The 23792-nt window shown below is 38.0% G+C and overlaps 1 protein-coding gene and 2 non-coding genes across 3 annotated transcripts in view; all 3 read left to right on the plus strand.

Moving 5' to 3' along the window:
- The first annotated feature begins 7882 nt into the window (after nucleotides 1–7882).
- On the plus strand, nucleotides 7883–7989 carry LOC141669794 (small nucleolar RNA R71). Its single transcript, XR_012554053.1, has one exon. It is a non-coding gene; the product is annotated as a small nucleolar RNA R71 (small nucleolar RNA).
- A 4511-nt stretch (nucleotides 7990–12500) lies between these two features.
- On the plus strand, nucleotides 12501–12606 carry LOC141669150 (small nucleolar RNA R71). Its single transcript, XR_012553442.1, has one exon. It is a non-coding gene; the product is annotated as a small nucleolar RNA R71 (small nucleolar RNA).
- Nucleotides 12607–14988: 2382 nt separating this feature from the next.
- The window catches only part of LOC141665664 (uncharacterized), a 65038-nt gene continuing 56234 nt past the window's right edge, over nucleotides 14989–23792 (plus strand). The window contains exons 1-2 of the mRNA XM_074471650.1: nucleotides 14989–15133; nucleotides 15690–15970. Coding sequence (XP_074327751.1) covers nucleotides 14989–15133; nucleotides 15690–15970 — 426 coding nt within the window. The remainder of the gene's footprint in view (nucleotides 15134–15689; nucleotides 15971–23792) is intronic.

A 23792-nucleotide genomic window follows, 5' to 3' on the forward strand; every position in this document is an offset into this window, starting at 1 on the left:
TACCAAAAACTCAACCTCAGATTGTGATGTTGATATCAACAGAAAGGGCTTGAAACAAAGATCATTTTGATTACTAGAACACTTGATTTGGTTCTCTGAATCGGTCAAAATCATGAAACAAAGTTAATGTAGAAAACTTCACCCCCAAAGTGTTCTTGAATTTTGGTTTTTATTTTCTGAATTTTTATTGAAAATAATGAAATAAATAAGTATTTTGCAACTATTTATATTTACAGAAAATACATCCCCCAAAATTAATTAAGGGTGTTTCTATTCCCATAATTAAAATAATTAAGCCCCGATATAATAATTCTGGGGAATAATTTCAAAAACAATACAATATAAAATTTATATCAAAATTCCCCAAAAATTGCGAATAATTCAAAAATACAAAAATGATGGGTATTTGCAATAAGTACAATTCTAAGAAAATAAAAACGTGAATTTTGTGGACTTTGACGTCCCCGGGGGTCCCGGTCCGTTGATTTTTGAAAAACAAAAACAATTCCTAAATTAACAGATTTCCCGAAAACACATAAAGTGCATTCAAACGCATGTAAGACTAATGAATACCAGAATCCAACTCAGAGAATGCCGCAAGGCAAGGTAGCAGGAGTTCTGGAAGTGGATACAGCTACTTCTATAGTTGCTCAACTTGAAGCTTTGACAATGAAAGTGGATTCTTTGACTAATTATTGAGTTAATCAATCTCTAGTGTTTGTGAGCTTTGTGCAGGTGCACATGAAACTGAGCATTTTGCTATCTCTAGTGAATCAACCCAGTTTTTGAGCAACTTTCAGAGGTCACAGCAGCAAGCTCCAGCCACTTATCATCCCAACAACCTCAATCATCCTAACTTCAACTAGAGCAACAATCAGAATGCGATGCAACAGCCTTATCAGCCATATGCAATAAAAGCAATATAACCCTCTTGGTTTTCAACAACCGCAATATGCACCAAGGCAACAATTCCAACTTTAGCAGTTACCACAATCTAATGAAAAATCTGAATTGGAGGAGTTGAGGCTCATGTGCAAGAGCCAAGCAGTTTCTATCAAAACCTTGGAAAATCAAATTGGGCAGATTACTAATGCCTTGTTAAATCGACAACCTGGTACACTCTCTAGTGACACTGAAGTGCTAGGCAAGAGGGAAGCTAAGGAGCAGATTAAGACAATTACATTGAGATCTGGAAAGGTTGCGAATCCCGAAAAATCTCAAGTTCCAAATCTGAAGTAGTGGCTGAAGAAGATGTGTAGAAGGAAGTAGAAGTGGAACCAAGGAAGACAGATGTTGTCAACACTTATCCTGAGGGTAATACAGGAGAAAACAAGTCTATCCTCCACCTCCTTCTCCTAAGAGGCTACAAAAGCAAAAGATGGATAAGCAATTTGCTAAGTTCTTAGAAGTTTTCAAGAAACTTCACATCAACATACCTTTCGCTGAAGCTCTTGAACAGATTCCTAGTTATGCGAAGTTCATGAAAGGTATTATCTCTCGGAAAGTGAAGCTTGATGACTTAGAGACTGTTGCACTCACGGAGGAATGCAGTGTTGTGCTGCAACAAAAGTTGCCTCCGAAGCTTAAAGATCCCGGAAGCTTCACTGTTCCTTGCACCATTGGAAAAGTGTCATTCGACAAATGCTTATGTGACTTGGGAACTAGCATCAATCTGATGCCTTTGTCTATCTTCAAGAAGTTGGGTTTACCTGATCCAAAACCTACATACATGTCCTTGCAGTTGGCCGACCACTCTATTACATATCCACAAGGCATTGTGGAAGATGTATTGGTCAAGGTGGGCAGACTCATCTTTTCTGCTAACTTTGTTATTCTTGATTTCGAGGAAGATAAGAAGATTCCCATAATCTTGGGAAGACCTTTCTTGGCTATCGGCCGAACCTTGATTGATGTGCAGAAAGGTGAGCTCACTATGCGAGTGCAGGATCAGGATGTCACCTTCAATGTTTTTAATGCCATGAAATTCCCTATTGATGAAGAGGAGTGCTTTAAGGTGGAATTGGTCGAATCTGTGGTTACTTCAGAATTTGATCATATGTTAAAATCAGATGCCTTAGAGAAAGCCGTAATGTGGGATTCCGATAGTGAAGATGATGAAAGTGATGAGCAGTTATAATATTTGATTGCTTCTACGTGGAAGCGAAGACTGGAAACGCCTTTTGAATCTCCTGGATTGGAAGAGCTGACAAATTCTCCAAAGCACCTCAAGCCATCTATTGAGGAGGCTCCTACACTTGAGCTTAAGCCTTTGCCTGAACATTTGAGGTATGCGTTTTTAGGTGATGCATCTAATTTGCCTGTTATTATTGCATCTGACCTTTCAGGTAGTGATGAGGAAAAGCTTTTGAGAATTCTTAGAGAGTTCAAATCGGCAATTGGATGGACTAGCAGATATCAAGGGAATCACCCCTTCTTATTGTATGCACAAAATTCTGCTAGGGGAAGGAAGCGAGCCTACTATTGAGCAATAGAGAAGGCTAAATCCGATCATGAAAGAGGTGGTGAATAAAGAAATTCTCAAGTGGCTAGATGCAGGGATCATCAATCCCATTTCTGACAGTTCTTGGGTGAGCCCAGTTCAGTGTGTGCCGAAGAAATGAGGTATCACCATGGTTGCTAATGAAATGAATGAGCTCATTCATACTCGAACAGCCACGGGGTGGAGAGTTTGCATGGACTAAAGGAAGTTGAACAAAGCTACAAGGAAAGATCACTTCCCTCTTCCTTTTATTGATCAGATGCTTGATAGATTGGCTGGGCATGAGTACTAATGTCTTCTGGATGGCTATTCGGGTTATAATCAGATTTGTATTGCTCCAGAAGATCAGGAGAAGACTACCTTCACATGTCCTTTTGGTACTTTTTCCTTCCGAAGAGTTTCTTTTGGGCTATGTGGTGCACCAGCTACATTTCAGAGATGGAAGATGGCTATCTTCTCTTATATGATTGGAAATAATGTAGAAGTGTTCATGGATGATTTCTCTGTCTTTGGAACTTCTTATGATGAATGTTTGCACAATCTTGGTTTAATGCTGAAAAGGTGTGTTGAGACCAATCTGATTCTCAATTGGGAGAAATGTCACTTTATGGTGCGACAAGGCATCATTCTTGGGCACAAGGTCTCTAGTAAGGGTCTTGAGGTGGACAAAGCCAAGGTGAGGGTCATTGAAAACCTTCCCTCACCAATTTCTGTTAAGGGAATTCATAGTTTTCTTGGTCATGCGGGTTTCAATAGGCGTTTCATCAAGGACTTCTCTAAAATCTCGAAGCCGTTGTGCAATTTTCAAGAGAAAGAGGTTCCTTTCAAGTTTGATGACAAGTGCCTCGCTGCTTTTAAGAGCTTAAAGAAGAGTTTGATCACGGCACCTGTCATAACTACACCTGATTGGAATGCACCATTTGAAATGATATGCGATATAAGTGATTATACAGTTGGAACAGTTCTTGGGCAAAGGAAGAACAACATATTTCATGTGGTCTACTATGCTAGTAATACCCTCAATGTGCTCAACTAAACTACAATACTACTGAGAAAGGACTATTGTCCATTGTCTATGGTTTTGAGAAGTTTCGATCTTATTTGCTTGGGACGAAGCTGTCAATTTTCACTGATCACGCTGATATTCGGTATATCGTCTCGTAAAAGGACTCGAAGCCTAGATTGATTCGATGGGTTCTTTTACTTCAAAAATTTGAATTGGAGATCAAGGATAGAAAAGGTACTGAGAATCAAGTCGCTGATCTCTCTCATTTAGAAGATCCAAGTGCAACTTCACAGGATAAGTCTTTGATAAATGAGTTTTTTCCTAATTAGCAATTGTTTGGAGTGCAAGCAGAAGAACTATGGTTCGCAGACATCGTGAACTACCTTGTGAGCGTTATGCCTCCAGATTTGACTTATGCTCAAAGGAAGAAGTTTCTGCATAAAGTGAAGTGGTACATGTGGGATGAGCCATTCTTGTTTCGGCAAGGAGCTGACCAAATCATCAGGAGATGTATTCCATACAGCAAAACGGGGGAAACTTACGAGACTGTCATTCGACTGTTTATGGAGGCCACTATGGTGGAGAAAAGACAGCAGCTCATATCCTTCGAGCAGGATTCTTTTGGCCGACTTTGTTTAAGGATACTCATAAGTTCATTTTGAAATGTGATCGATGCCAGCGTGTTGGGAATATGTCAAAGAGGGATGAGATCCCTCTTAATGTGCTTCTCGAGGTTGAGGTCTTTGATGTTTGGGGAATTTACTTCATGGGGCTATTTGTCTCATCTTGCAATAATCAGTATATCTTGTTGGCGGTTGATTATGTATCGAAATTGCTGGAAGTCAAGGCTTTGCCGACTAATGATGTGAAGGTAGTGTATAATTTTCTTCACAAACAGATATTCACAAGATTTGGGACTCCAAGAGTCATAATCAGTGACGAGGGATCGCATTTCTGCAATCGCAAGTTCACTGCTTTGATGCAAAGGTATAATGTGAATCATCATATTGCTACAACCTACCATCCTCAGACTAATGGTCAAGCCGAGGTATCTAACAGAGAGATAAAGCGCATTTTAAAGAAAGTTGTGTGTCCGTCAAGGAAAGATTGGTCTTTGAAGCTGGATGAAGCTGTTTATGCGTATCGAACATCATACAAGACTCCGCTAGGCATGTCACCATTTCAGTTGGTTTATGGGAAAGGATGTCATTTTCCTGTGGAGCTAGAACACAAAGCATATTGGGTTTTGAAGAAATTTAACCTTGATATGGATGTAGCTGGAAAGAAAAGGATGCTTCAATTGAATGAACTTGACGAGTTTTGACTTCAAGCGTATGAGATCAACAAAATGTTGTTGCACGATAGCGGTCTAGTGCTCAAATCATTTATACCGGGGCAACAAGTTCTTTTGTTCAACTATCATCTTCATCTTTTTCCTGGAAAATTGAACTCGAGGTGGTCAGGGCCGTTTGTTGTCAAAACCTTGTTTCCACATGGAGCGAGGAGATTTTTGAGAATGATCTGGGCCAAGCATTCAAGGTAAATGGACAGCGATTGAAGCATTACTATTGGGATACGGCAAACCGTGAGGTGGTTAGTGCCGTTTTGTTGGCAACTTGATCTTGGAAATTCTACGTCAAGCTAACGACGTAAAGCAAGCACTTCTTGGGGAGCAACCCAAGTTTGTTGTACATTAGTAGATAGAGGAAGAAGAAAACTACCAAAAAATCAGAAAAATGAAAATTTTGGGTGACAACTACAGTAGCATGGCGCGTCCGCGCTGAGAAGCGGGGCGGCCACACTATTTTTCCAGTAGCTGCGCGCGCCCATCCTTGTGTTAGGGCGAAAACACGCGCTAAAATTCACGCAAGTATACGCGTTCGCAAGTAGTATAAGATATAGATCAGATTCGTTCCTACAGAGACCGGTTTAGGTTAAGTTCAATTTATGCGCTTATGCAACAATGGTATGGCTATCATTCAATGCTAAGACAAATAATAAATTGGGTTTTGATTAAACTAAGAGATTATACTAAATAGCATTAACTAAGAGAATTGAGGTTGAATTACTTATATGAGACAAACATGGGATTCTAACTCCATTAAATACTTCATTCAAAGTCATTATTCTTAACCTTAGCATGCAATTATGATGACAACTAATCAGACATGGAAGTAGTAAACGCCAACTGTCGTTGTACGAATACCCTACTACCAGACATCCACAAAAGAGAAAGAAGTTGAATAGACACCAATTATGTTGAGACCCTATATGTCAATAGAATTTGACAACATAAAGGTTTAATGAACAAGTTATCTATCGTGATTACATAGGGCAAGTAAGATGGTTAAAATTACCTATGAATCATGCATAACAATTATACATGAACATATGCTAGCATGGAAAGTTCTAAATCTCTATATTCACTTTTGCTTCAATAGAGATTAACACGCTATCTTATATGTTAGCTACGCATATAAGATGAATAAGCACAGCCAATACTAGGATATCAATCAATCACCACATACCAAGATATTGAAACAAATTAACAATAGAAATCCATAAGTAAATCCGTTAGAACCCCGTGACAACGATTAGTTCATAACCGAACTCATCGTCACCATGGGTTCCAATGAAAACATGATAATAAACAATATAAGAGTACTAGGGTTCAAAGACAAATCAAAAACAAGCATCCAAGTATGCACTTGCTCAAGTTCCGAATTCACTACAGAATCGACCATCTCTACCTTAAAGCATTTCTCTTTAGCTGTGGGTAACTTTATTGCCTTGAACACATTAAAAGTGACCTTCTAATCGTGAACCTTCATCGTAAGCTCTCCTTTTTGCACATCGATCATAGTTCGGCTTGTAGCCAAGAATGGTCTCTCCAAGATGATCGGAATCTTCTTATCTTCCCCAAAATCCAGAATTACAAAATTAGCAGGGAAGATGAGTTTGTCTACCTTAACCAAGACATCCTACACTATTCCTCGTGGATAAGCGATGGAACGATCAGCTAGTTACAATGACATGTATGTCGGTTTCGGATCAGGTAGACCAAGCTTCTTGAAGATAGACAAGGGCATCAGATTGATTCTAGCTCCCAAATCACACAAGCATTTGTCGAATGACAAGTTTCCAATAGTGCAATAAATAGTGAAACTTCCAGGATCTTTAAGCTTCGGAGGCAAATTCTGTTGCAGCACAACACTGCATTCCTCCGTAAGAGCAACGGTCTTTAAGTCATCGAGCTTCACTTTCCGAGAGAGAATACCTTTCATAAACTTCGCATAGCTAGGCATCTGTTCAAGAGCTTCAACGAAAGGTATGTTGATATGAAGTTTCTTGAACACCTCCAGAATTTAGCAAATTGCTTATCCAACTTTTGCTTCTACAGCATCTTAGGAAAAGGAGGTGGAGGATAGACCTGTTTATCCCCTGTATTACCCTCAAGAGGAGTGTGTATCATAGTTTTCTTCCTTGATTCCACTTCTGCTTCCTTCTGCACATCTTCTTCAGCCACAACTTTAGATTCTGGAACTTAAGATTTTTCGGGGTTCGCAACCTTCCCAGACCTAAATGCAATTGCCTTAACCTGCTCCTTAGCTTCCCTCTTGCATGTAACTTCTGTGTCACTAGGGAGTGTACCAAGTTGTCGATTCAACAAAGTATTGGCAATTTGCCCTATCTGGTTCTCCAGAGTCTTGATAGAAATAGCCTGGCTTTTGCATATAAGAGCCTAGTTTTTGCACATTAGCCTCAACTCCTCCAATTCAGATTTTTCATCCGAAGATTGACCTGCACCTTAATGAGTTTGTTGTTGAAGTTGGAGTTGTTGTCTTGGTGCGAATTGTTGCTGAAAACCAGTAGGATTGAATTGCTTAATTCCAAACTGCTGGAATGGTTGTTGCATCGTATTGTGATTGTTGCTCCAGCTAATGTTAGGATGATTCCAGTTGTCAGGATGATAAGTGTATGGAACTGGTTGTTGCGATCTCAGAAAGTTACTCACAAACTGAACTGATTCACTAGATATAGCGCATTGCTCCGTCGCATGCGAACCTGCACACAGCTCTTAAACTATGGTTATCTGATTAACACCATAGTTAGCCAGATAATCAATCTTCATAGACAATGCCTTTAGCTGAGCAGTGATAGACATAGCTGTATCCACTTCAAGAACTCCTACTACCTTGCCTTGTGGAAATCTATGGGTTGGATACTGATATTCATTAGCAGCCATTAGTTCAATTAGATCATAAGCTTCCTCATAGCTCTTTGCACATAATGCTCCACCTGATGCTGCATCGAGCATGGGTCTTGACTGTGCTCCCAAACCATTATAGAAGTAATGGATGATCATCCAATCAGGCATTCCATGATGAGGACACTTCCTAAGCATCTCCTTATAGCGCTCCCAAGCTTCACATAAAGATTCTCCCGTTTGCTGCATAAATTGAGTAATAGCGTTTCTGATTGTAGCTGTCTTCGCCATAAGGAAGAATTTAGTAAGAAACTTCTAAGAAAGATCCTCCCAAGTGGTGATAGAACCTGCTGGTAGAGAATGAAACCAGCACTTAGCTTTATCCCTCAGAGAGAATGGAAAAAACCTCAGCTTTATAGCATCTTCAGAATATTGTTGAACTTGAAAGTGTCACATATCTCAATGAAGTCCCTAATATGCATGTTAGGATCTTCTGTTGGGGAACCCCCAAACTGGACTGAATTATATACCATCTGAATTATGCCAGGCTTGATTTCAAAGGTATTAGCTGCGATAGCTGGCCTGACAATGCTAGATTGAATGTCATTAATCTTGGGTTGAGAAAAAATCCATCAACACTTTTGTTGGTGCTACTGGATCTTCCATTGTAATGAGTACCTGAAACACAAATAAATAAATCGTGAAAGTAAAAGAATCCGATTCGGTGAACTTTAACGACCACTGATGACAAGCACATAAACTAAAAATTAATACCGAGTCCCCGGCAGCGGCGCCAAAAATTTGTTAGGGCGAAAACACGCTCTAAAATTCATGCAAGTATACGCGTTCGCAAGTAGTATAAGATATAGATAAGATTTGTTCCCACATAGACTTGTTTAGATTAAGTTCAGTTTATGCGCTTATGCAACATTGGTATGGCTATCATTCAATGCTAAGACAAATAACAAATTGGGTTTTGATTAAACTAAGAGATTATACTAAATAGCATTAACTAAGAGAATTGAGGTTGAATTACTTATATGAGACAAAGATGGGATTCTAACTTCATTAAATACTTTATTCAAAATCATTGTTCTTAACCTTAGCATGAAATGGTGATGACAACTAATCAGATAACACGGAATTAGTAAACACCAACTTTCATTGTACGAATACCCTACTACCAGATATCCATAAAAGAGATAGAAGCTGAATAGACACCAATTATGTTGAGACCCTATATGTCTATAGAATTCGATAACATAAAGGTTTAATGAACAAGTTATCTTTCATGATTACATAGGGCATGTAAGATGGTTAAAATTACCTACAAATCATGCATAACAATTATACATGAACCTATGCTAGCATGGAAAGTTCTAAATCTCTTTATTCACTTTCGCTTTAATAGATATTAACACGCTATCTTATATGTTAGCTACACATAAGACGAATAAGCATAACCAATACTAGGATATCAATCAATCACCATACACCAAGATATTGAAACAAATTAACTATAGAAATCCATAAGTAAATCTGTTAGAACCCCATGACAATAATTACTTCATAATCGAACTCATCGTCACCATGGGTTCCAATGAAAACATGATAATAAACAATATAAGAGTACTAGGGTTCAAAGACAAATCGAAAACAAGCATCAAAGTATCAACTATATTAAAGAACACAAAAGCCTTCTTCTCCATAGACTTCTTGTGCTCTCTAGGTCTTCTTATTGCTCTCCCTTCACTCCTTGGTGTTAAATACGTCTTTTTATAGATATATATATAGGCTCCAGGATCGACCTGGGCTTCAAAATCTCCAAAACAGACTCGAATCAAGATTATGGCTGAATGGACCCGCGCGGCCGCCCCATACCCAGTGCGGGCGCGTGCTGATTCTGGAAGTCTGGAGCGTCCGCCCCGCATATCAGTAGGGGCGTGCGCATCTCCTGCTTCTTTGGCATGGCCGCCCCGCCTTGGTCGCGGGCGCACCGTGCTACTATAGTTGGAATTCTGAATTTTCTTCTTTTTGTTGTAACTTTTGCTCCACTCGTCAGAATTTGATGAATAAGCAGTCCACGCGAAGCTCTCGAGATCCTCTACTATTCTTGGCTCTTTTTAGTATATATTCAATAAAAAGTTTCTTTCTTCCTCCAACTACTGCCTGCAATGCAATAACACAAAAACACATCAGAAATACCAACAACTTGAGTCCAAAACACCAACTTAAGATTGTAATGAAGCGTCCCAAGTAGATATAAAATCCACTTATCAGCTGGTATGCGGGGTGGCTGCGCTGGAATTCAAGTAGCGCGGCGCGCCCGCGCTACCAGACGGAGCGGCCGCGCTGGCTCCCTTATTCTGAAAAAACATAAAAAAATGAAAATTCAAACACAAAATGAATTCCGGCCGAATTTTACTCTCCCACCTTCCATATTTCCCTCTCCAAATCAGTTTCAATCACCCGATTACTCCCATTATTCCCTTAATCAATTCCCACTTCTTTTCCATAACTAATTCCTAAATCCCTATATATACATACACTTATACACAATCTTCTCTATCATTTTTTAATTCTCAAACACACAAATCTCTCTAACACACATCTTTTCTCTCAAACTTATTCACTTTCAATGGCACCCAAAAGACAAAGAACTCAAGTTAGCAGCAGTACCACTGATTCTTCGAGTGTTGGTGGCACGAGGCCTAGGTTTGCTACTCCGGAGGCTGAAACGGAGTATGCGAGGTTGTTATCGAAGCCCATAGCCAAGGAGCGAGGTTTTCTGCCATCGGGTAAGGATGGTAAGTTGCTTGAGATGATTTTGGAGATGGGTTGGGTTTCTTTTTGTGAGGCACCCTCTGTTGTGCCCATGAGTGTGGTTCGCGAGTTTTACATGAATGCGAAGGCGGATAAGAATGGGTACTCCGTGGTTAGGGGACTGACAGTGGATTATACTATGGATACTATTCATCGGGTGATAAATCAGCCCGAGAGACATATCCATCCCCCTTTTCCATGGAGAAGCTTTCAAATTTTGTAGTTTCTATATCCCTTTTTCATCTTCACTATCGGATTCCCCTGTCAAGGCTCTCTCTAAAGTATCTGACCTTAGCACTTGCTCCAGTTCCGAATTCACTACAGAATCGATCTCTACTTTAAAGCATTCCTCTTTAGCTGTGGGTAACTTTATTGCCTTGAACACATTAAAAGTGACCTTCTAATCGTGAACCTTCATTGTAAGCTCTCCTTTTTGCACATCGATCATAGTTCGGCCTGTAGCCAAGAATGGTCTCCCCAAGATGATGGGAATCTTCTTATCTTCCCCAAAATCCAGAATTACAAAATCAGTAGGGAAGATGAGTTTGTCTACCTTAATCAAGACATCATCCACTATTCATCGCGGATAAGCGATGGAACGATCAGCTAGTTGCAATGACATGTATGTCAGTTTCGGATCAGGTAGACCAAGCTTCTTGAAGATAGACAAGGGCATCAGATTGACGCTAGCTCCCAAATCACACAAGCATTTGTCGAATGACAAGTTTCCAATAGTGCAATGAATAGTGAAACTTCCAGGATCTTTAAGCTTCAGAGGCAACTTCTGTTGCAGCACAACACTACATTCCTCCGTAAGAGCAACGGTCTCTAAGTCATCGAGCTTCACTTTCCGAGAGAGAATACCTTTCATAAACTTCGCATAGCTAGGCATCTGTTTAAGAGCTTCAGCGAAAGGTATGTTGATATGAAGTTTCTTGAACACCTCCAGAAACTTAGCAAATTGCTTATCCAACTTTTGCTTCTGCAGCCTCTTAGGAAAATGAGGTAGAGGATAGACATGTTTCTCCCCTGTATTACCCTCAAGAGGAGTGTGTTCCATAGTTTTCTTCCTTGATTCCACTTCTGCTTCCTTCTGCACATCTTCTTCAACCACAACTTCAGATTCTGGAACTTGAGATTTTTCGGGGTTCGCCACCTTCCCTGACCTCAATGTAAGTGCCTTAACCCACTCCTTAACTTCCCTCTTGCATGTAACTTCTGTGTCACTAGGGAGTGTACCAGGTTGTCGATTCAACAAAGTATTGGAAATTTTCCCTATCTGGTTCTTGAGAGTCTTGATAGAAATAGCCTGGCTTTTATATATAAAAGCATGGTTTCTGCACATAAGCCTCAACTCCTCTAATTCAGATTTTTCATCCAAAGATTGACCTGCACCTTCATGAGTTTGTTGTTGAAGTTGGAGTTGTTGTGTTGGTGCAAATTGTTGCTGAAATCCAGGAGGATTGAATTGCTTATTTCCAAACTGCTGGAATGGCTGTTGCATCACATTCTGATTGTTGCTCCAGCTAATATTAGGATAATTCCAGTTGTCAGGATGATAAGTGTCTGGAACTGGTTGTTGCGGTCTCAGAAAGTTGCTCACAAACTGAACTGATTCACTAGATATAGTGCATTGCTCCGTTGCATGCGAACCTACACACAACTCACAAACTATGGTTATCTGATTAACACCATAGTTAGCCAGATAATCGATCTTCATAGACAATGCCTTTAGCTGAGCAGTGATAGCCGTAGCTGTATCCACTTCAAGAACTCCTGCTACCTTTCCATGTGGCAATCTCTGGGTTGGATAATGATATTCATTAGCAGCCATCAGTTCAATTAGATCATAAGCTTCCTCATAGCTCTTTGCCCATGATACTCCACCTGATGCTGCATCGAGCATGGGTCTTGACTGTGCTCTCAAACTGTTACAGAAGCAATTGATGATTATCCAATCAGGCATTCCATAACGAGGACACTTCCTAAGCATCTCCTTGTAGCGTTCCCAAGCTTTACACAAAAATTCTCCCGTTTGCTGCGCAAATTGAGTAATAGCATTTTTATTGTAGCTGTCTTCGCCATAAGGAAGAATTTAGTAAGAAACTTCTAAGTAAGATCCTCCCAAGTGGTGATAGAACCTACTGGTAGAGAATGTAACCGGCACTTAGCTTTATCCGTCAGAGAGAATGGAAAAAGCCTCAGCTTTATAGCATCTTCAGAAATATTGTTGAACTTGAAAGTGTCACATATCTCAATGAAGTCCCTAATATGCATGTTAGGATCTTCTGTTCGGGCACCCCAAACTGGACTGAATTCTGTACCATCTGAATTATGCCAGGCTTGATTTCAAAGGTATTAACTGCGATCGCTAGCCTGACAATGCTAGATTGAATGTCATTAATCTTGGGTTAAGAAAAATCCATCAACACTTTCGTTGGTGCTGCTGGATCTCCCATTATAATTACCTGAAACACAAACAAGTAAACCGTGAAGGTAAAAGAATCTGAGTCGGTGAACTTTAATGACCATTGATGACAAGGACATAAACTAAAAATTAACACCGAGTCCCCGGAAGCGGCTCCAAAAACTAATTAGGGCGAAAACACTCGCTAAAATTCATGCAAGTATACGCATTCGCAAGTAGTATAAGATATAGATCAGATTCATTCCCACATAGGCTGGTTTAGATTAAGTTCAGTTTATGCGCTTATGCAACATTGGTATGGCTATCATTCAATGCTAAGACAAATAACAAATTGGGTTTTGATCAAACTAAGAGATTATACTAATAGCATTAACTAAGAGAATTGAGGTTGAATTACTTATATGAGACAAACATGGGATTCTAACTTCATTAAATACTTCATTAAAAGTCATTGTTCTTAACCTTAGCTGGCAATAGTGATGACAACTAATCAGATAGCACGGAACTAGTAAACGCCAACTTTCGTTATATGAATACCCTACTACCAGACATCCACAAAAGAGATAAAAGCTGAATAGACACCAATTATGTTGAGACCCTATATGTCTATAAAATTTGATAACATAAAGGTTTAATGAACAAGTTATCTAACGTGATTATATAGGGCAGGTAAGATGGTTAAAATTACCTATAAATAATGCATAACAATTATACATGAACCTATGCTAGCATGGCAAGTTCTAAATCTCTATATTCACTTTCGCTTCAATAGATATTAACACGCTATCTTATATTTTAGTTACATACATAAGACGAATAAGCACAACCAATACTAGGATATCAATCAATCACCATACATTAAGATATTGAAACAAATTAACTATAAAAATCCATAAGTAAATCCGTTAGAACCCCGTGATAACGATTAGTTCATAACCGAACTCATCATCACCATGGGTTCCAATGAAAACATGATAATAAAAAATATAAGAGTACTAGGGTTCAAAGACAAATCTAAAACAAGCATCCAAGTATCAACTATATTAAAGAAAACAAAAGTCTTCTTCCAAATACCTGTATCATGCTCTCTTGGTCTTCTTATTGCTCTCCCTTCGCTCCTTGTTGTTAAAAACATCTTTTTATAGATATATATAGGCTCTAGGATCGAACTGGGCTTCAAAATCTCCAAAACGGACTCGAATCAAGATTCTTGCTGAATGGACCTGCGCGGCCGCCCTATACCCAGTGAGGGCGCGTGCTGTTTCTGGAAGTCTGGAGCGGCCGCCCTGTATATCAGTGCGGGCGCACGCATCTCCTGCTTCTTTGGCGCGGCCGCCCTGCCTTGCTCGCGGGCATGCCATGCTACTATAGATGGAATTCTGAATTTTCTTCTTTTTGCTGTAACTTTTGCTCCACTCGTCAGAGTTTGATGAATAAGCAGTCCACGCGAAGCTCTCGAGATCCTCTACAATTTTGGAATTGCCTTGACTTTAAATCCTTGGCTCTTTTTAGAATATATTCAATAAAAAGTTTATTTCTTCCTCCAACTACTGCCTGCAATGCAATAACAGAAAACACATCCAAAATACCAACAACCTGAGTACAAAACACCAACTTAAGCTTGTAATGAAGCGTCTCAAGTAGATATAAAATCCACTTATCAGCTAGTATGCGGGGTGGCCGTGCTGGAATTCAAGTAGCGCGGCGCGCCCGCGCTACCAGGCGGGGCGGCCGCGCTGGCTCCCTGATTCTGAAAAAAAACATAAAAAAACAAAAATTCAAACACAAAATCAATTCCGGCCGAATTTTACTCTCCCACCTTCCATATTTCCCTCTCCAAATCAGTTTCAATCACCCCATTACTCCTATTATTCCCTTAATCAATTCCCACTTCTTTTCCAAAACTAATTCCTAAATCCCTATATATACACAAACTTATACACAATCATCTCTATCACTTTTCAATTCTCAAACACACAAATCTCTCTTACACACATCTTTTCTCTCAAACTTATTCACTTTCAATGGCACCCAAAAGACAAAGAACTCGAGTTAGCAGCAGTACCACCGATTATTCGAGTGTTGGTGGCACGAGGCCTAGGTTTGCTACTCCGGAGGCTGAAGCGGAGTATGCGAGGTTGTTATCGAAGCCCATAACCAAGGAGCGAGGTTTTCTGCCATCGATAAGGATGGTAAGTTGCTTGAGATGATTTTGGAGATGGTTTGGGTTTCTTTTTGTGAGGTACCCGCTGCTGTACCCATGAGTGTGGTTCGTGAGTTTTACGCGAATGCGAAGATGGATAAGAACGTGTACTCTATGGTTAGGGGATTGACAGTGGATTATACTGTGGATATTATTCATCGGGTGATAAATCAGCCCAAGAGGTGGCCAGAACAGGAAGATTGGATTTGATTGTTGCTACGCTATGTGTCCCAAATACCTACTGGAAGTTCAAGAGGGGCACAAACGAGTATGCCACTTTTCCTGCCTCGTGCATGAACAGGTTTGCACGTGCATGGAATTCTTTTATTTGTGATAACATCATGCTATCTTCTCACGTGCATGATGTTTCTATACAGCGTGCACGGTTATTGTTGGGGATTCTTGAGGGAGATTATGTGGATCTTGGGTCGGTGATTTATCAGGGTATTCTGAGGTTTCTTCAGGGGAGCAGTACGGGTTCTATTCCCTATGCGTCGATTGTGATGAAGCTGTTTGTGGCAGTTGGTCTTCATTGGCCCGCACACGAGCAGCTTCAGCTACCTAGTGCCCCCAACGACACTTCTACGCTCTTGACTATGCAAGAGTGGTACGGTGGGAAGCCGGATGAGAAGGGGCTCGATTATTCATATGCCCACTTGCTGGCTGATCAAGCATATCCTGGTGGTTCTTCGCAGGCGCGCAAGGCAGCATGGAGGAATCATCTTGGTGAGCCTAGTTCTTCTCAGCAGCAGCAGGAAGCAGAGGATAGTGCCGGTTTGGGTTTAGCGCAGTATAGGTGCTTGGCGAGGATGATGGATGCGATGCATGACATTCATAGTAGGTTTGCACATAATCTCACCCAGGCATTGGGGACAGCTTTTAGAGACACAGGAGTTGACATCCAGTGGCCAGTCTTTGGTGAGGATTCTGTATACCCACCTCTTGACACTCCACCCGCAGAGGGTGTTGATGATCCTGATTCCGATTAGGTATGCCTGATTCCTTATTATTACCTTCACGGAGGACAGTGAAAATTTTAAGTTTCGGGGTGATAGTTTAAGGAATATGTTTGTGTGAGTCCATATAATTTGCATATTCATGATAGTTTAGTTCATATAGTTGCATATTTGTCATGTAGTTTTTTTTTATTTTATTGTTAGTATGTTGCATATAGTTCATGAATTTGCATTATTACATGATCCCTTAGGTTAATTTTCCGATTGATTTGTGATATTGATGCGGGTGTGGTGATGTCGTATTTAGGAATGTTAAGTCTTATCGAGTTGATTTGCATGCTAGAAGCAAGAGTTTTTCACTAAGTATTATAGGTTGCTTGCGTGCTAGATCTTGATCATGGTTTGCTTGTTTGTCGAGGTTTAATCGCATGTTTATGATTAGAATATATGATATTCTCTTAATGTTAAAATAGCATGGATATTTAAAAAAATGGAGAAAAATATAGGATTTCAATGCTAGTTGTGGCTAGGTGTCAAATGGCTAGTAGCCGGCTCATTTTATATGGGTAGTCTAGGGTTGAGCGATATGGAGCGAAATGCACTCGCTCTAAAATTGAAAAGAAAAAAAAGAAACAAAATGATGTGTTATGCATAATTGATCACGAGTGGGCTCTTTAATACACGAGTTATTAAGTTCTTAGGGGACTTTGTGCCTAGTGACCTAATATAACAACCCAAATCCGGGGTCAAGATTTGGTGTCACTAAACAATCTTTACATAAAATAAAAGGATATTCAGTTAATCCCTTGAATCCGGATCGTTTACAGGTTATGGTATGAAACAAGAATGTAACCTTTTACAATTCACATCAACTACAATACAAGTGCACATACCTTTATGCTAATGTCCTTGTCATGTTTTTTTAGCATCTTTGTTCTCTCGCAGCGGAGATTTCTCCAACTTCTGCTGTCTAACGAAAGCTATTCCCTTTTATCCATATCTGTTTCTGAAAGAAATAAGAATTTACAAAGCAAGAGTGAGCCAAAAATGCCCAGCAAGTATATAGTTTGAGTTTCAAACATTAATACCAAAGGAAAAACTCCCGGACAAAATCTTAAAACAATTTTAAACAATTCTATTTATTTGAGTGAGTTGAGCGAATAAACGTTGGTTGTCACCAGCCTTCAACTATAAGTCTAAAAGTGACAAGCGATTCCCAAATTCTTTTCCAGGATCAGGGTTTTGTCCAGTTTTGGAATCATAAAACCTTTTGAGAGAGAGAATGACGTTAATGGAGATCAACTACAAATTGGACTGGACACTAGTTCACACTTATACCCTGCTGATCAGTCAGGATACAGTGTAGATCTATACCCAACCGTATAGATCCATTCAGGTACCTAGGCTCTATTGCCCAAGGGTCCGGTCCATCCCCGACCCATAGGATCCAGCTTATCACGGGCCCTTACAGTAAACATCCAGCCAGTAGAGTGTTTTGATGCCAAATCATTTTGAATTCAAAACATCCCAATTCAGGGTTCGCAAATAACCCGAAAGAAAGAGGTATTTGCTCAAGAGAGCAATCGAATTATCGGAACAATAATGAAAGGAACATGTATAATCAGAGTAATTGTAGCGAAATATAAAACAAGTAAACTATTCTGAACTTAGAATAGGAATGAATAAATATTTGCAGTATTTTAAAAGAAAAATCAGGAATACTTGCCTCAACAAGCTTTAATCGCTATTACTAGTTGACTTTGGTTCAACTTGAACGTTCGGCCTTATCGTCAAGCTATTATCTCATTCTGGATGCGATCCCATATTCAGGCCCTTCAATAGGAACTTCGTTGATCTCGACGTCTAGTCACTAGATCGCTCCTAGTCCGATGTCAATACTCGGGTTTCCCGTCTAGGACCTACAGGGTTGAAATACCCTAATTCAGACAATCGCTTAAGCTTAACATCAAATCCTTATCGCTTCTACCCATACGGTTTCATAACCCAACTCATATTTATAGGTATTATTGAAATACACATAGCAATTAGGGTTCACATCTTTGAAACTCGGTTCGGTATTTATTTTCAAAAAATACATATATTCGTCGTTTTGAAAAACAGGGCAATCGACTATTTATAAATTATTTTGTCTCAATCGCACTTAAGTTCATATAATATAACTATATATATGGTTATTCGACGTCTCTGATAATTATAGGTTACGTTCCCGTATTTTCGGAATTAATTTCCCAGAAAATCGGGCAGCGTCTCCTTTGTTTATCGGCCTACCCGTGGAACAGTTCGACGTCAAATTTACAACACAACAACCAATCCAATTCCAAATTCGCAAGTCCCAACCACCGATACAATTTCATTATTAACAATTATTTATTATTATTCATTTTTCGTTTCGAAATTTATTTCACAAACTAATTTTTAATTTTCATTTGTTTATAATTTAGTACTCATAATTAATTCATCATTGTCCACCGCCGGCTCGCCGAGGCTCATCGCGGACAGCGGTAAAATTCGCGGGTTCCCGTTTATTCCGGGCTTCCAATCGCGAATCCCACCAATTAATCAATAATTATTCCCGCACGATACATTTTATTTCATGAATTTAATTAAATCATTTCCTTGCAGAAAATAAGATAATAAAATCTGCAGAAAAAAAATCCAACGCGTGTAAACACGCACAACCAGTCGGGGGAATTAGCCCGAACAAGCATAAACCAGAAGAACACACCAAAAGAAACGCAACAGTAGACCTTAATCAAAGAACCCAGTCACCACACCTCTCGAAATTCCGAGAGGTAGCAACCAAATTCAATCAAATTGAAATATACACGCATATGCGTGTATATATATACCAATCAATTCTCTGACTGAACCAAAACTATAAAGCCGGAACAGAGCACAGAACCGGAAAGAAAAAGGGTGGCCGGAAAAAGAAAAACGCGGTGGCGACTTACCAGGAAACCGGGCAAGAACGGGAAGAAAGGAAAAAAAAGAGCTCCACAGAGAGATAGCAGAGAGAGATTGATCGGGAGAGACGAGAGAGAGATTTGAGGAGAGAATTAGAGAGAGACATGGGCTGAAAAAGAAGAACGGGTTAAACCCGATATAATAATCTTGCCCCCCGTTTTTGTTTTTGTTTATTACTTATTGAACCAACGAATAACACGACACTCAGAATTTGGAATATCTGACGAGTAATTACGAGTATCATAACTCCGAAATTTTCCAAAAGTAACTTTAAAATTTGTCGAAGTAATTAAAAATTAAATAAATAAAATTTTCATAATTCTTTAAAACATTTTTAATGATGCGTAACGTACCCGCTTTTATCGATTAAACGAATAAATGTGTGGGTGAATAAAAGCCAAAAAATTGTCGGAATCATTTTAAAATGCTCGAAATATTTGAAAGTTAATAAAATAAAATTTTCATGATTTTTGAAGCATTTCTAAATTTAATACTGATTTTATATTAAATGAAATCACAAATTTATTTAAAGATAAAGAAAAAAATCAATAAAATACTGATTTCTAGATTTTATAAACTACTAAAAATAAGAAATAAAATTATAGAGCAACACAAATAATTTTAAAAACAATTTTAGCATTTATAAGAATAAATATTAAATAAAATTTCTTTAAGAATGAATTAAATTCACACAGTTCGATAATTAATTATAAAATTAATCTTCGCATCCAACAAATCACAAACAATCAATAATACGGCAAAACATAGCTGACAGAACCATCAAATATTTTATTTATTTAATAATTCAATAATTACACTTACATATCGGATTCGAAAATAGGTTACTTAGCCGCTAAGTAACTAAAAAGACGATACGATGTTAATATCAGAATTGGATAATTATCAAAACAGAGCCTCTTACAAAACATTTGACAAGAAAATGAGATATCTCGCCTTTTGAGAATACGAATTTTTATTGATCTATAAAATGATTAGCGTATCGAAAATTTCACGTCGGGACTCATACAGGTCAAATCGTACCCCAGATCGAGAAAGTCAAAACACGAAAAGTGTTCAAAATTATCAGATTAGGTTAGGAAGGAGTTTTCGGAAGAGTTTCGGGTTGTAAAAATGCAAAAACGATTGAAGTGGAATGATATCTGATTCTAAAAATTAATTTTATATTTATGTAAAAATTATCATTATTAATTCTATAAATTCTTATAAAATCATATAGCAATCCAAAAATTGCCAGAAAATACCAAAATTATCTATATTTAATTCTGGATAATTAAAAATTAAAATATCCTAATTTTATCAGAAATAAACATCCAAATATTAATATCAATCATCGAATAATTCACCAAAATTCACATAAAATCACATAATAATTATTTATTGATAAAAATAATTACATAATATTTCTCAAACGTTACATCCTTCCCCCTTTAAAAGGATTCTGTCCTCAAAATCATGCTAAGGAACAGACCATGCTGTTTTCCAAGTATCTTTCTTATAATTTTTCAGTTTTCATCACCTTATTCACAACTCAACGGCCTCTTACCGTCATCAAATCTATCAGTTACTCACGCAATCTGTCTTAAACCTTCATTTTATACACATGGAGCTAAATTACTCTTTTTAGTGATATACATTTGAACATCTTATAAACTCGTTTTTCCCGTAACAACAAGGCCAACTCATTCGCAATCGCTCTATCTATTTTCTTACTGTCTAAAAGGACTAACTTAGTTTGTACTAATCTTAGTTTGGTTCTAATTCTAATAATTCGTGCTCATGAATCTTTCATTTTCACTGATTGTTCTACTTTACTCTTCACGTCTCCTTTTGTTCGTTTAGTCTGACCTATGATCATTCTCCAATTGTATTCGAGAATTTTGAATCGACCTCTTGTACTTTTCATTTATCTGTGCCCGATATACTAAGCTCATGGTACCTTATATTTCAAAATGTTTTGAATCTATTCAAAAACTAAAAACTAAAGGAAATTTTGGCAATTGCATTTAACTCGCCACTTTGTAGTATATTTCAATTTTCTTTTCAACCACTATCAAGTTTATTCATCAAGCGAGAATCTTTTACTATCTGAAAGGAAATGTATTAATTTGGAACGGAATGAACCAGAACTTTATTCAAAACCCGGTCACTTGGTACTAATACTCATTTCATTATCCTATCAAATTAGATATCAATACGAACTTTGATGCTCACAACGTCCCATACTAAAGTCAACATCAATCATCTGTATTAATACCACCTTTGATATCCAACAACAAAGTAAGTATCAGCATAACCTAGAAGACGGATCAAAATCTATTCTTCAATTTCTAACTTTTCCAATTCTTTTAACCATTTCCCAACAATCTTAATGGTATTCACTTTTTTTTCTTTCTATTCAAAACATCTGTCCCTAAATGGACCTTTCCTGGTTGGTAGCTAACCAAGCAATCATAGCTTATAATCAATTATAACCAGAATTCATACCTTTGAAGCTGAGAATGCAGTTGTTATTTTTCAACTCTTCGCAGGCATATCTTCAGGCGTTCAACTCGGTCTTCCTTAGTCCTTGAATTAGTGAGGATGTTATCAATAAATACAATCACACTATCCAAATACTCCTGGTATATTATGTTCACTTAATCTTCAAACTTACAATTTCTGATAATCGACGCGTAACTTCATACCTCCATTCTCTTTTTCCATGACCACTTTCATGCACAGCGCAAAATACTCTTTATTTCATTATTCTTTCATTCCACATTTCTGAAGTTTTCCTTTACTCATTATTTCATCCTTATTGAGTTATACGATACAGGGCTTTTGACATCAGCTTGACTCTGTGCCGTAACCGACGAGAAATTCTTACCTCATTCCCTGAGGTAACCTTGGTAAATCATTCATTCGAACCTCCGGGACTTCACTTTAATTTTAAAGAATTCCGACATGAGATTCATTGTAATGTTCTTCTCTAGCAGTTCGCCATTAATACCTTTGTTTAATCATTCCTGTTTACACACATTTTTGGAACGAATTCCTATCTCCAACTATCGGCGTTTCACCTCATTCTCCTAACAGTTCTGGCACAACCGACGTTCTCAACTTGCATATTTCCAGGGTTATTTTATAAAATTTATTTCTCGTCCTTTTGATTCCATTCGTTATTTCTCAATTCTCATTATTCATTTTCTCTTTTAAACATAATGAGTTTCTTTTTCTTAGTAATATTAATCTATTTATTATTGGATAGGTCATTTCTGGAGTTCACACTCGAATGAAGGCTTTTATTTATAATATTTAAATTCTTACTAACAAAATTATCGAATTTTATCGGTAGCTATTTTCTTAGCCTTGCTTAACGCATCACGGATCGCGTATTTGACTTTTCTTCATTAACCGACATCTCTTTTCCCTGAGTTCACATGCGGACTTCATCAGTCTCCGTCTTACATTAGATGCTTGAATTTGCGAGCTTTCCGTTATTTTACAGCAACTTCCATTCAATTGCCATTCAAAAGAAGTGTACATTCAAGTCCTTCTTGGAACGTCATTACGAATGATAGCATCTCTTTGTTTTATTTTCCACTTTCAGTTCTTGAAAATATTCTTCTCATTCGCATGTACAAATAACTTTTTGTTCCTCTTATTTATCGAAAAGGGCGTATTTTTCTGGATAAAACCTCACACATGCTTGCAGTAACATCTCGCTAATTGTACTAAACTTTCAATTTATGTTAATGCCATTACTTCCTCCAAATTACTAATCGCTTTGATTTCGGATCTGAAAATCATGTTAGAGCTTGACTCAATCTAATTGGAATCGATCTCCATTTAACTAACCATTAGTTGGTAAAGTTGATCAATTAACTCCTTTAACTGATCACTTAAAGCAAGTGCTGACTAGCTAACTGGAATCAAAGACCAATTATATAAAGTCGGTTTGGTCATAACAACCTTTTCCAAGAACCGAGATCGTAATCATTTGGAGTATCAATGGGAATAAAAATATATTCCTTTACCCGTTAAAGTAGGATAATTTATGAAAATTTTGGGCAACACTTCCCCTATACCATCGACTACCAGTCGGACTAAATCCGACACCATCAATCAACCAGGTCATCCACAATCATATCCACCCACTTCCATCAACCATATTCATTAATTCAACATAATTCAAAATATGTTACGCTGATAATCACATTTACTACTATCTTTACATAACATGTATTACTTTTAATCGGACTAAAATTATACCTTTTCTCAGTTCTTTTAGAATATTACAGGATATTATTAATGAACTTAAGATTATCCTGTTGTTTCTCAAAAACTTTATTTCATGATTTTCTTTAACTTATTTCTTGCCATTACTAATTGTGTACAGTTACTTTTAAAAAATATGCTGCATCCTTCAACGAACCACACCAATCCTCTTTTTTTTTATGATACACACTCAATTTCATTAATGAGCCTATTTATCTTTTAATAACCACGCAGGGACTTAATCATCACCATCATCTGGTGGAAACTCAATTGCCGGATCATTATTTCTTTAAAGATTTCACAGTTGAATCATCATTACCTCATCTTCACTTATGTTTCTGCATCAAATTTTCATCACTGGTCCAGTTATGGGTATTAAAGTCACAATAACTTATTTACTCAAATT

This window comes from Apium graveolens, chromosome 6, assembly GCF_009905375.1.
Source record: "Apium graveolens cultivar Ventura chromosome 6, ASM990537v1, whole genome shotgun sequence".
In the NCBI taxonomy this organism is placed as follows: domain Eukaryota; kingdom Viridiplantae; phylum Streptophyta; class Magnoliopsida; order Apiales; family Apiaceae; genus Apium; species Apium graveolens.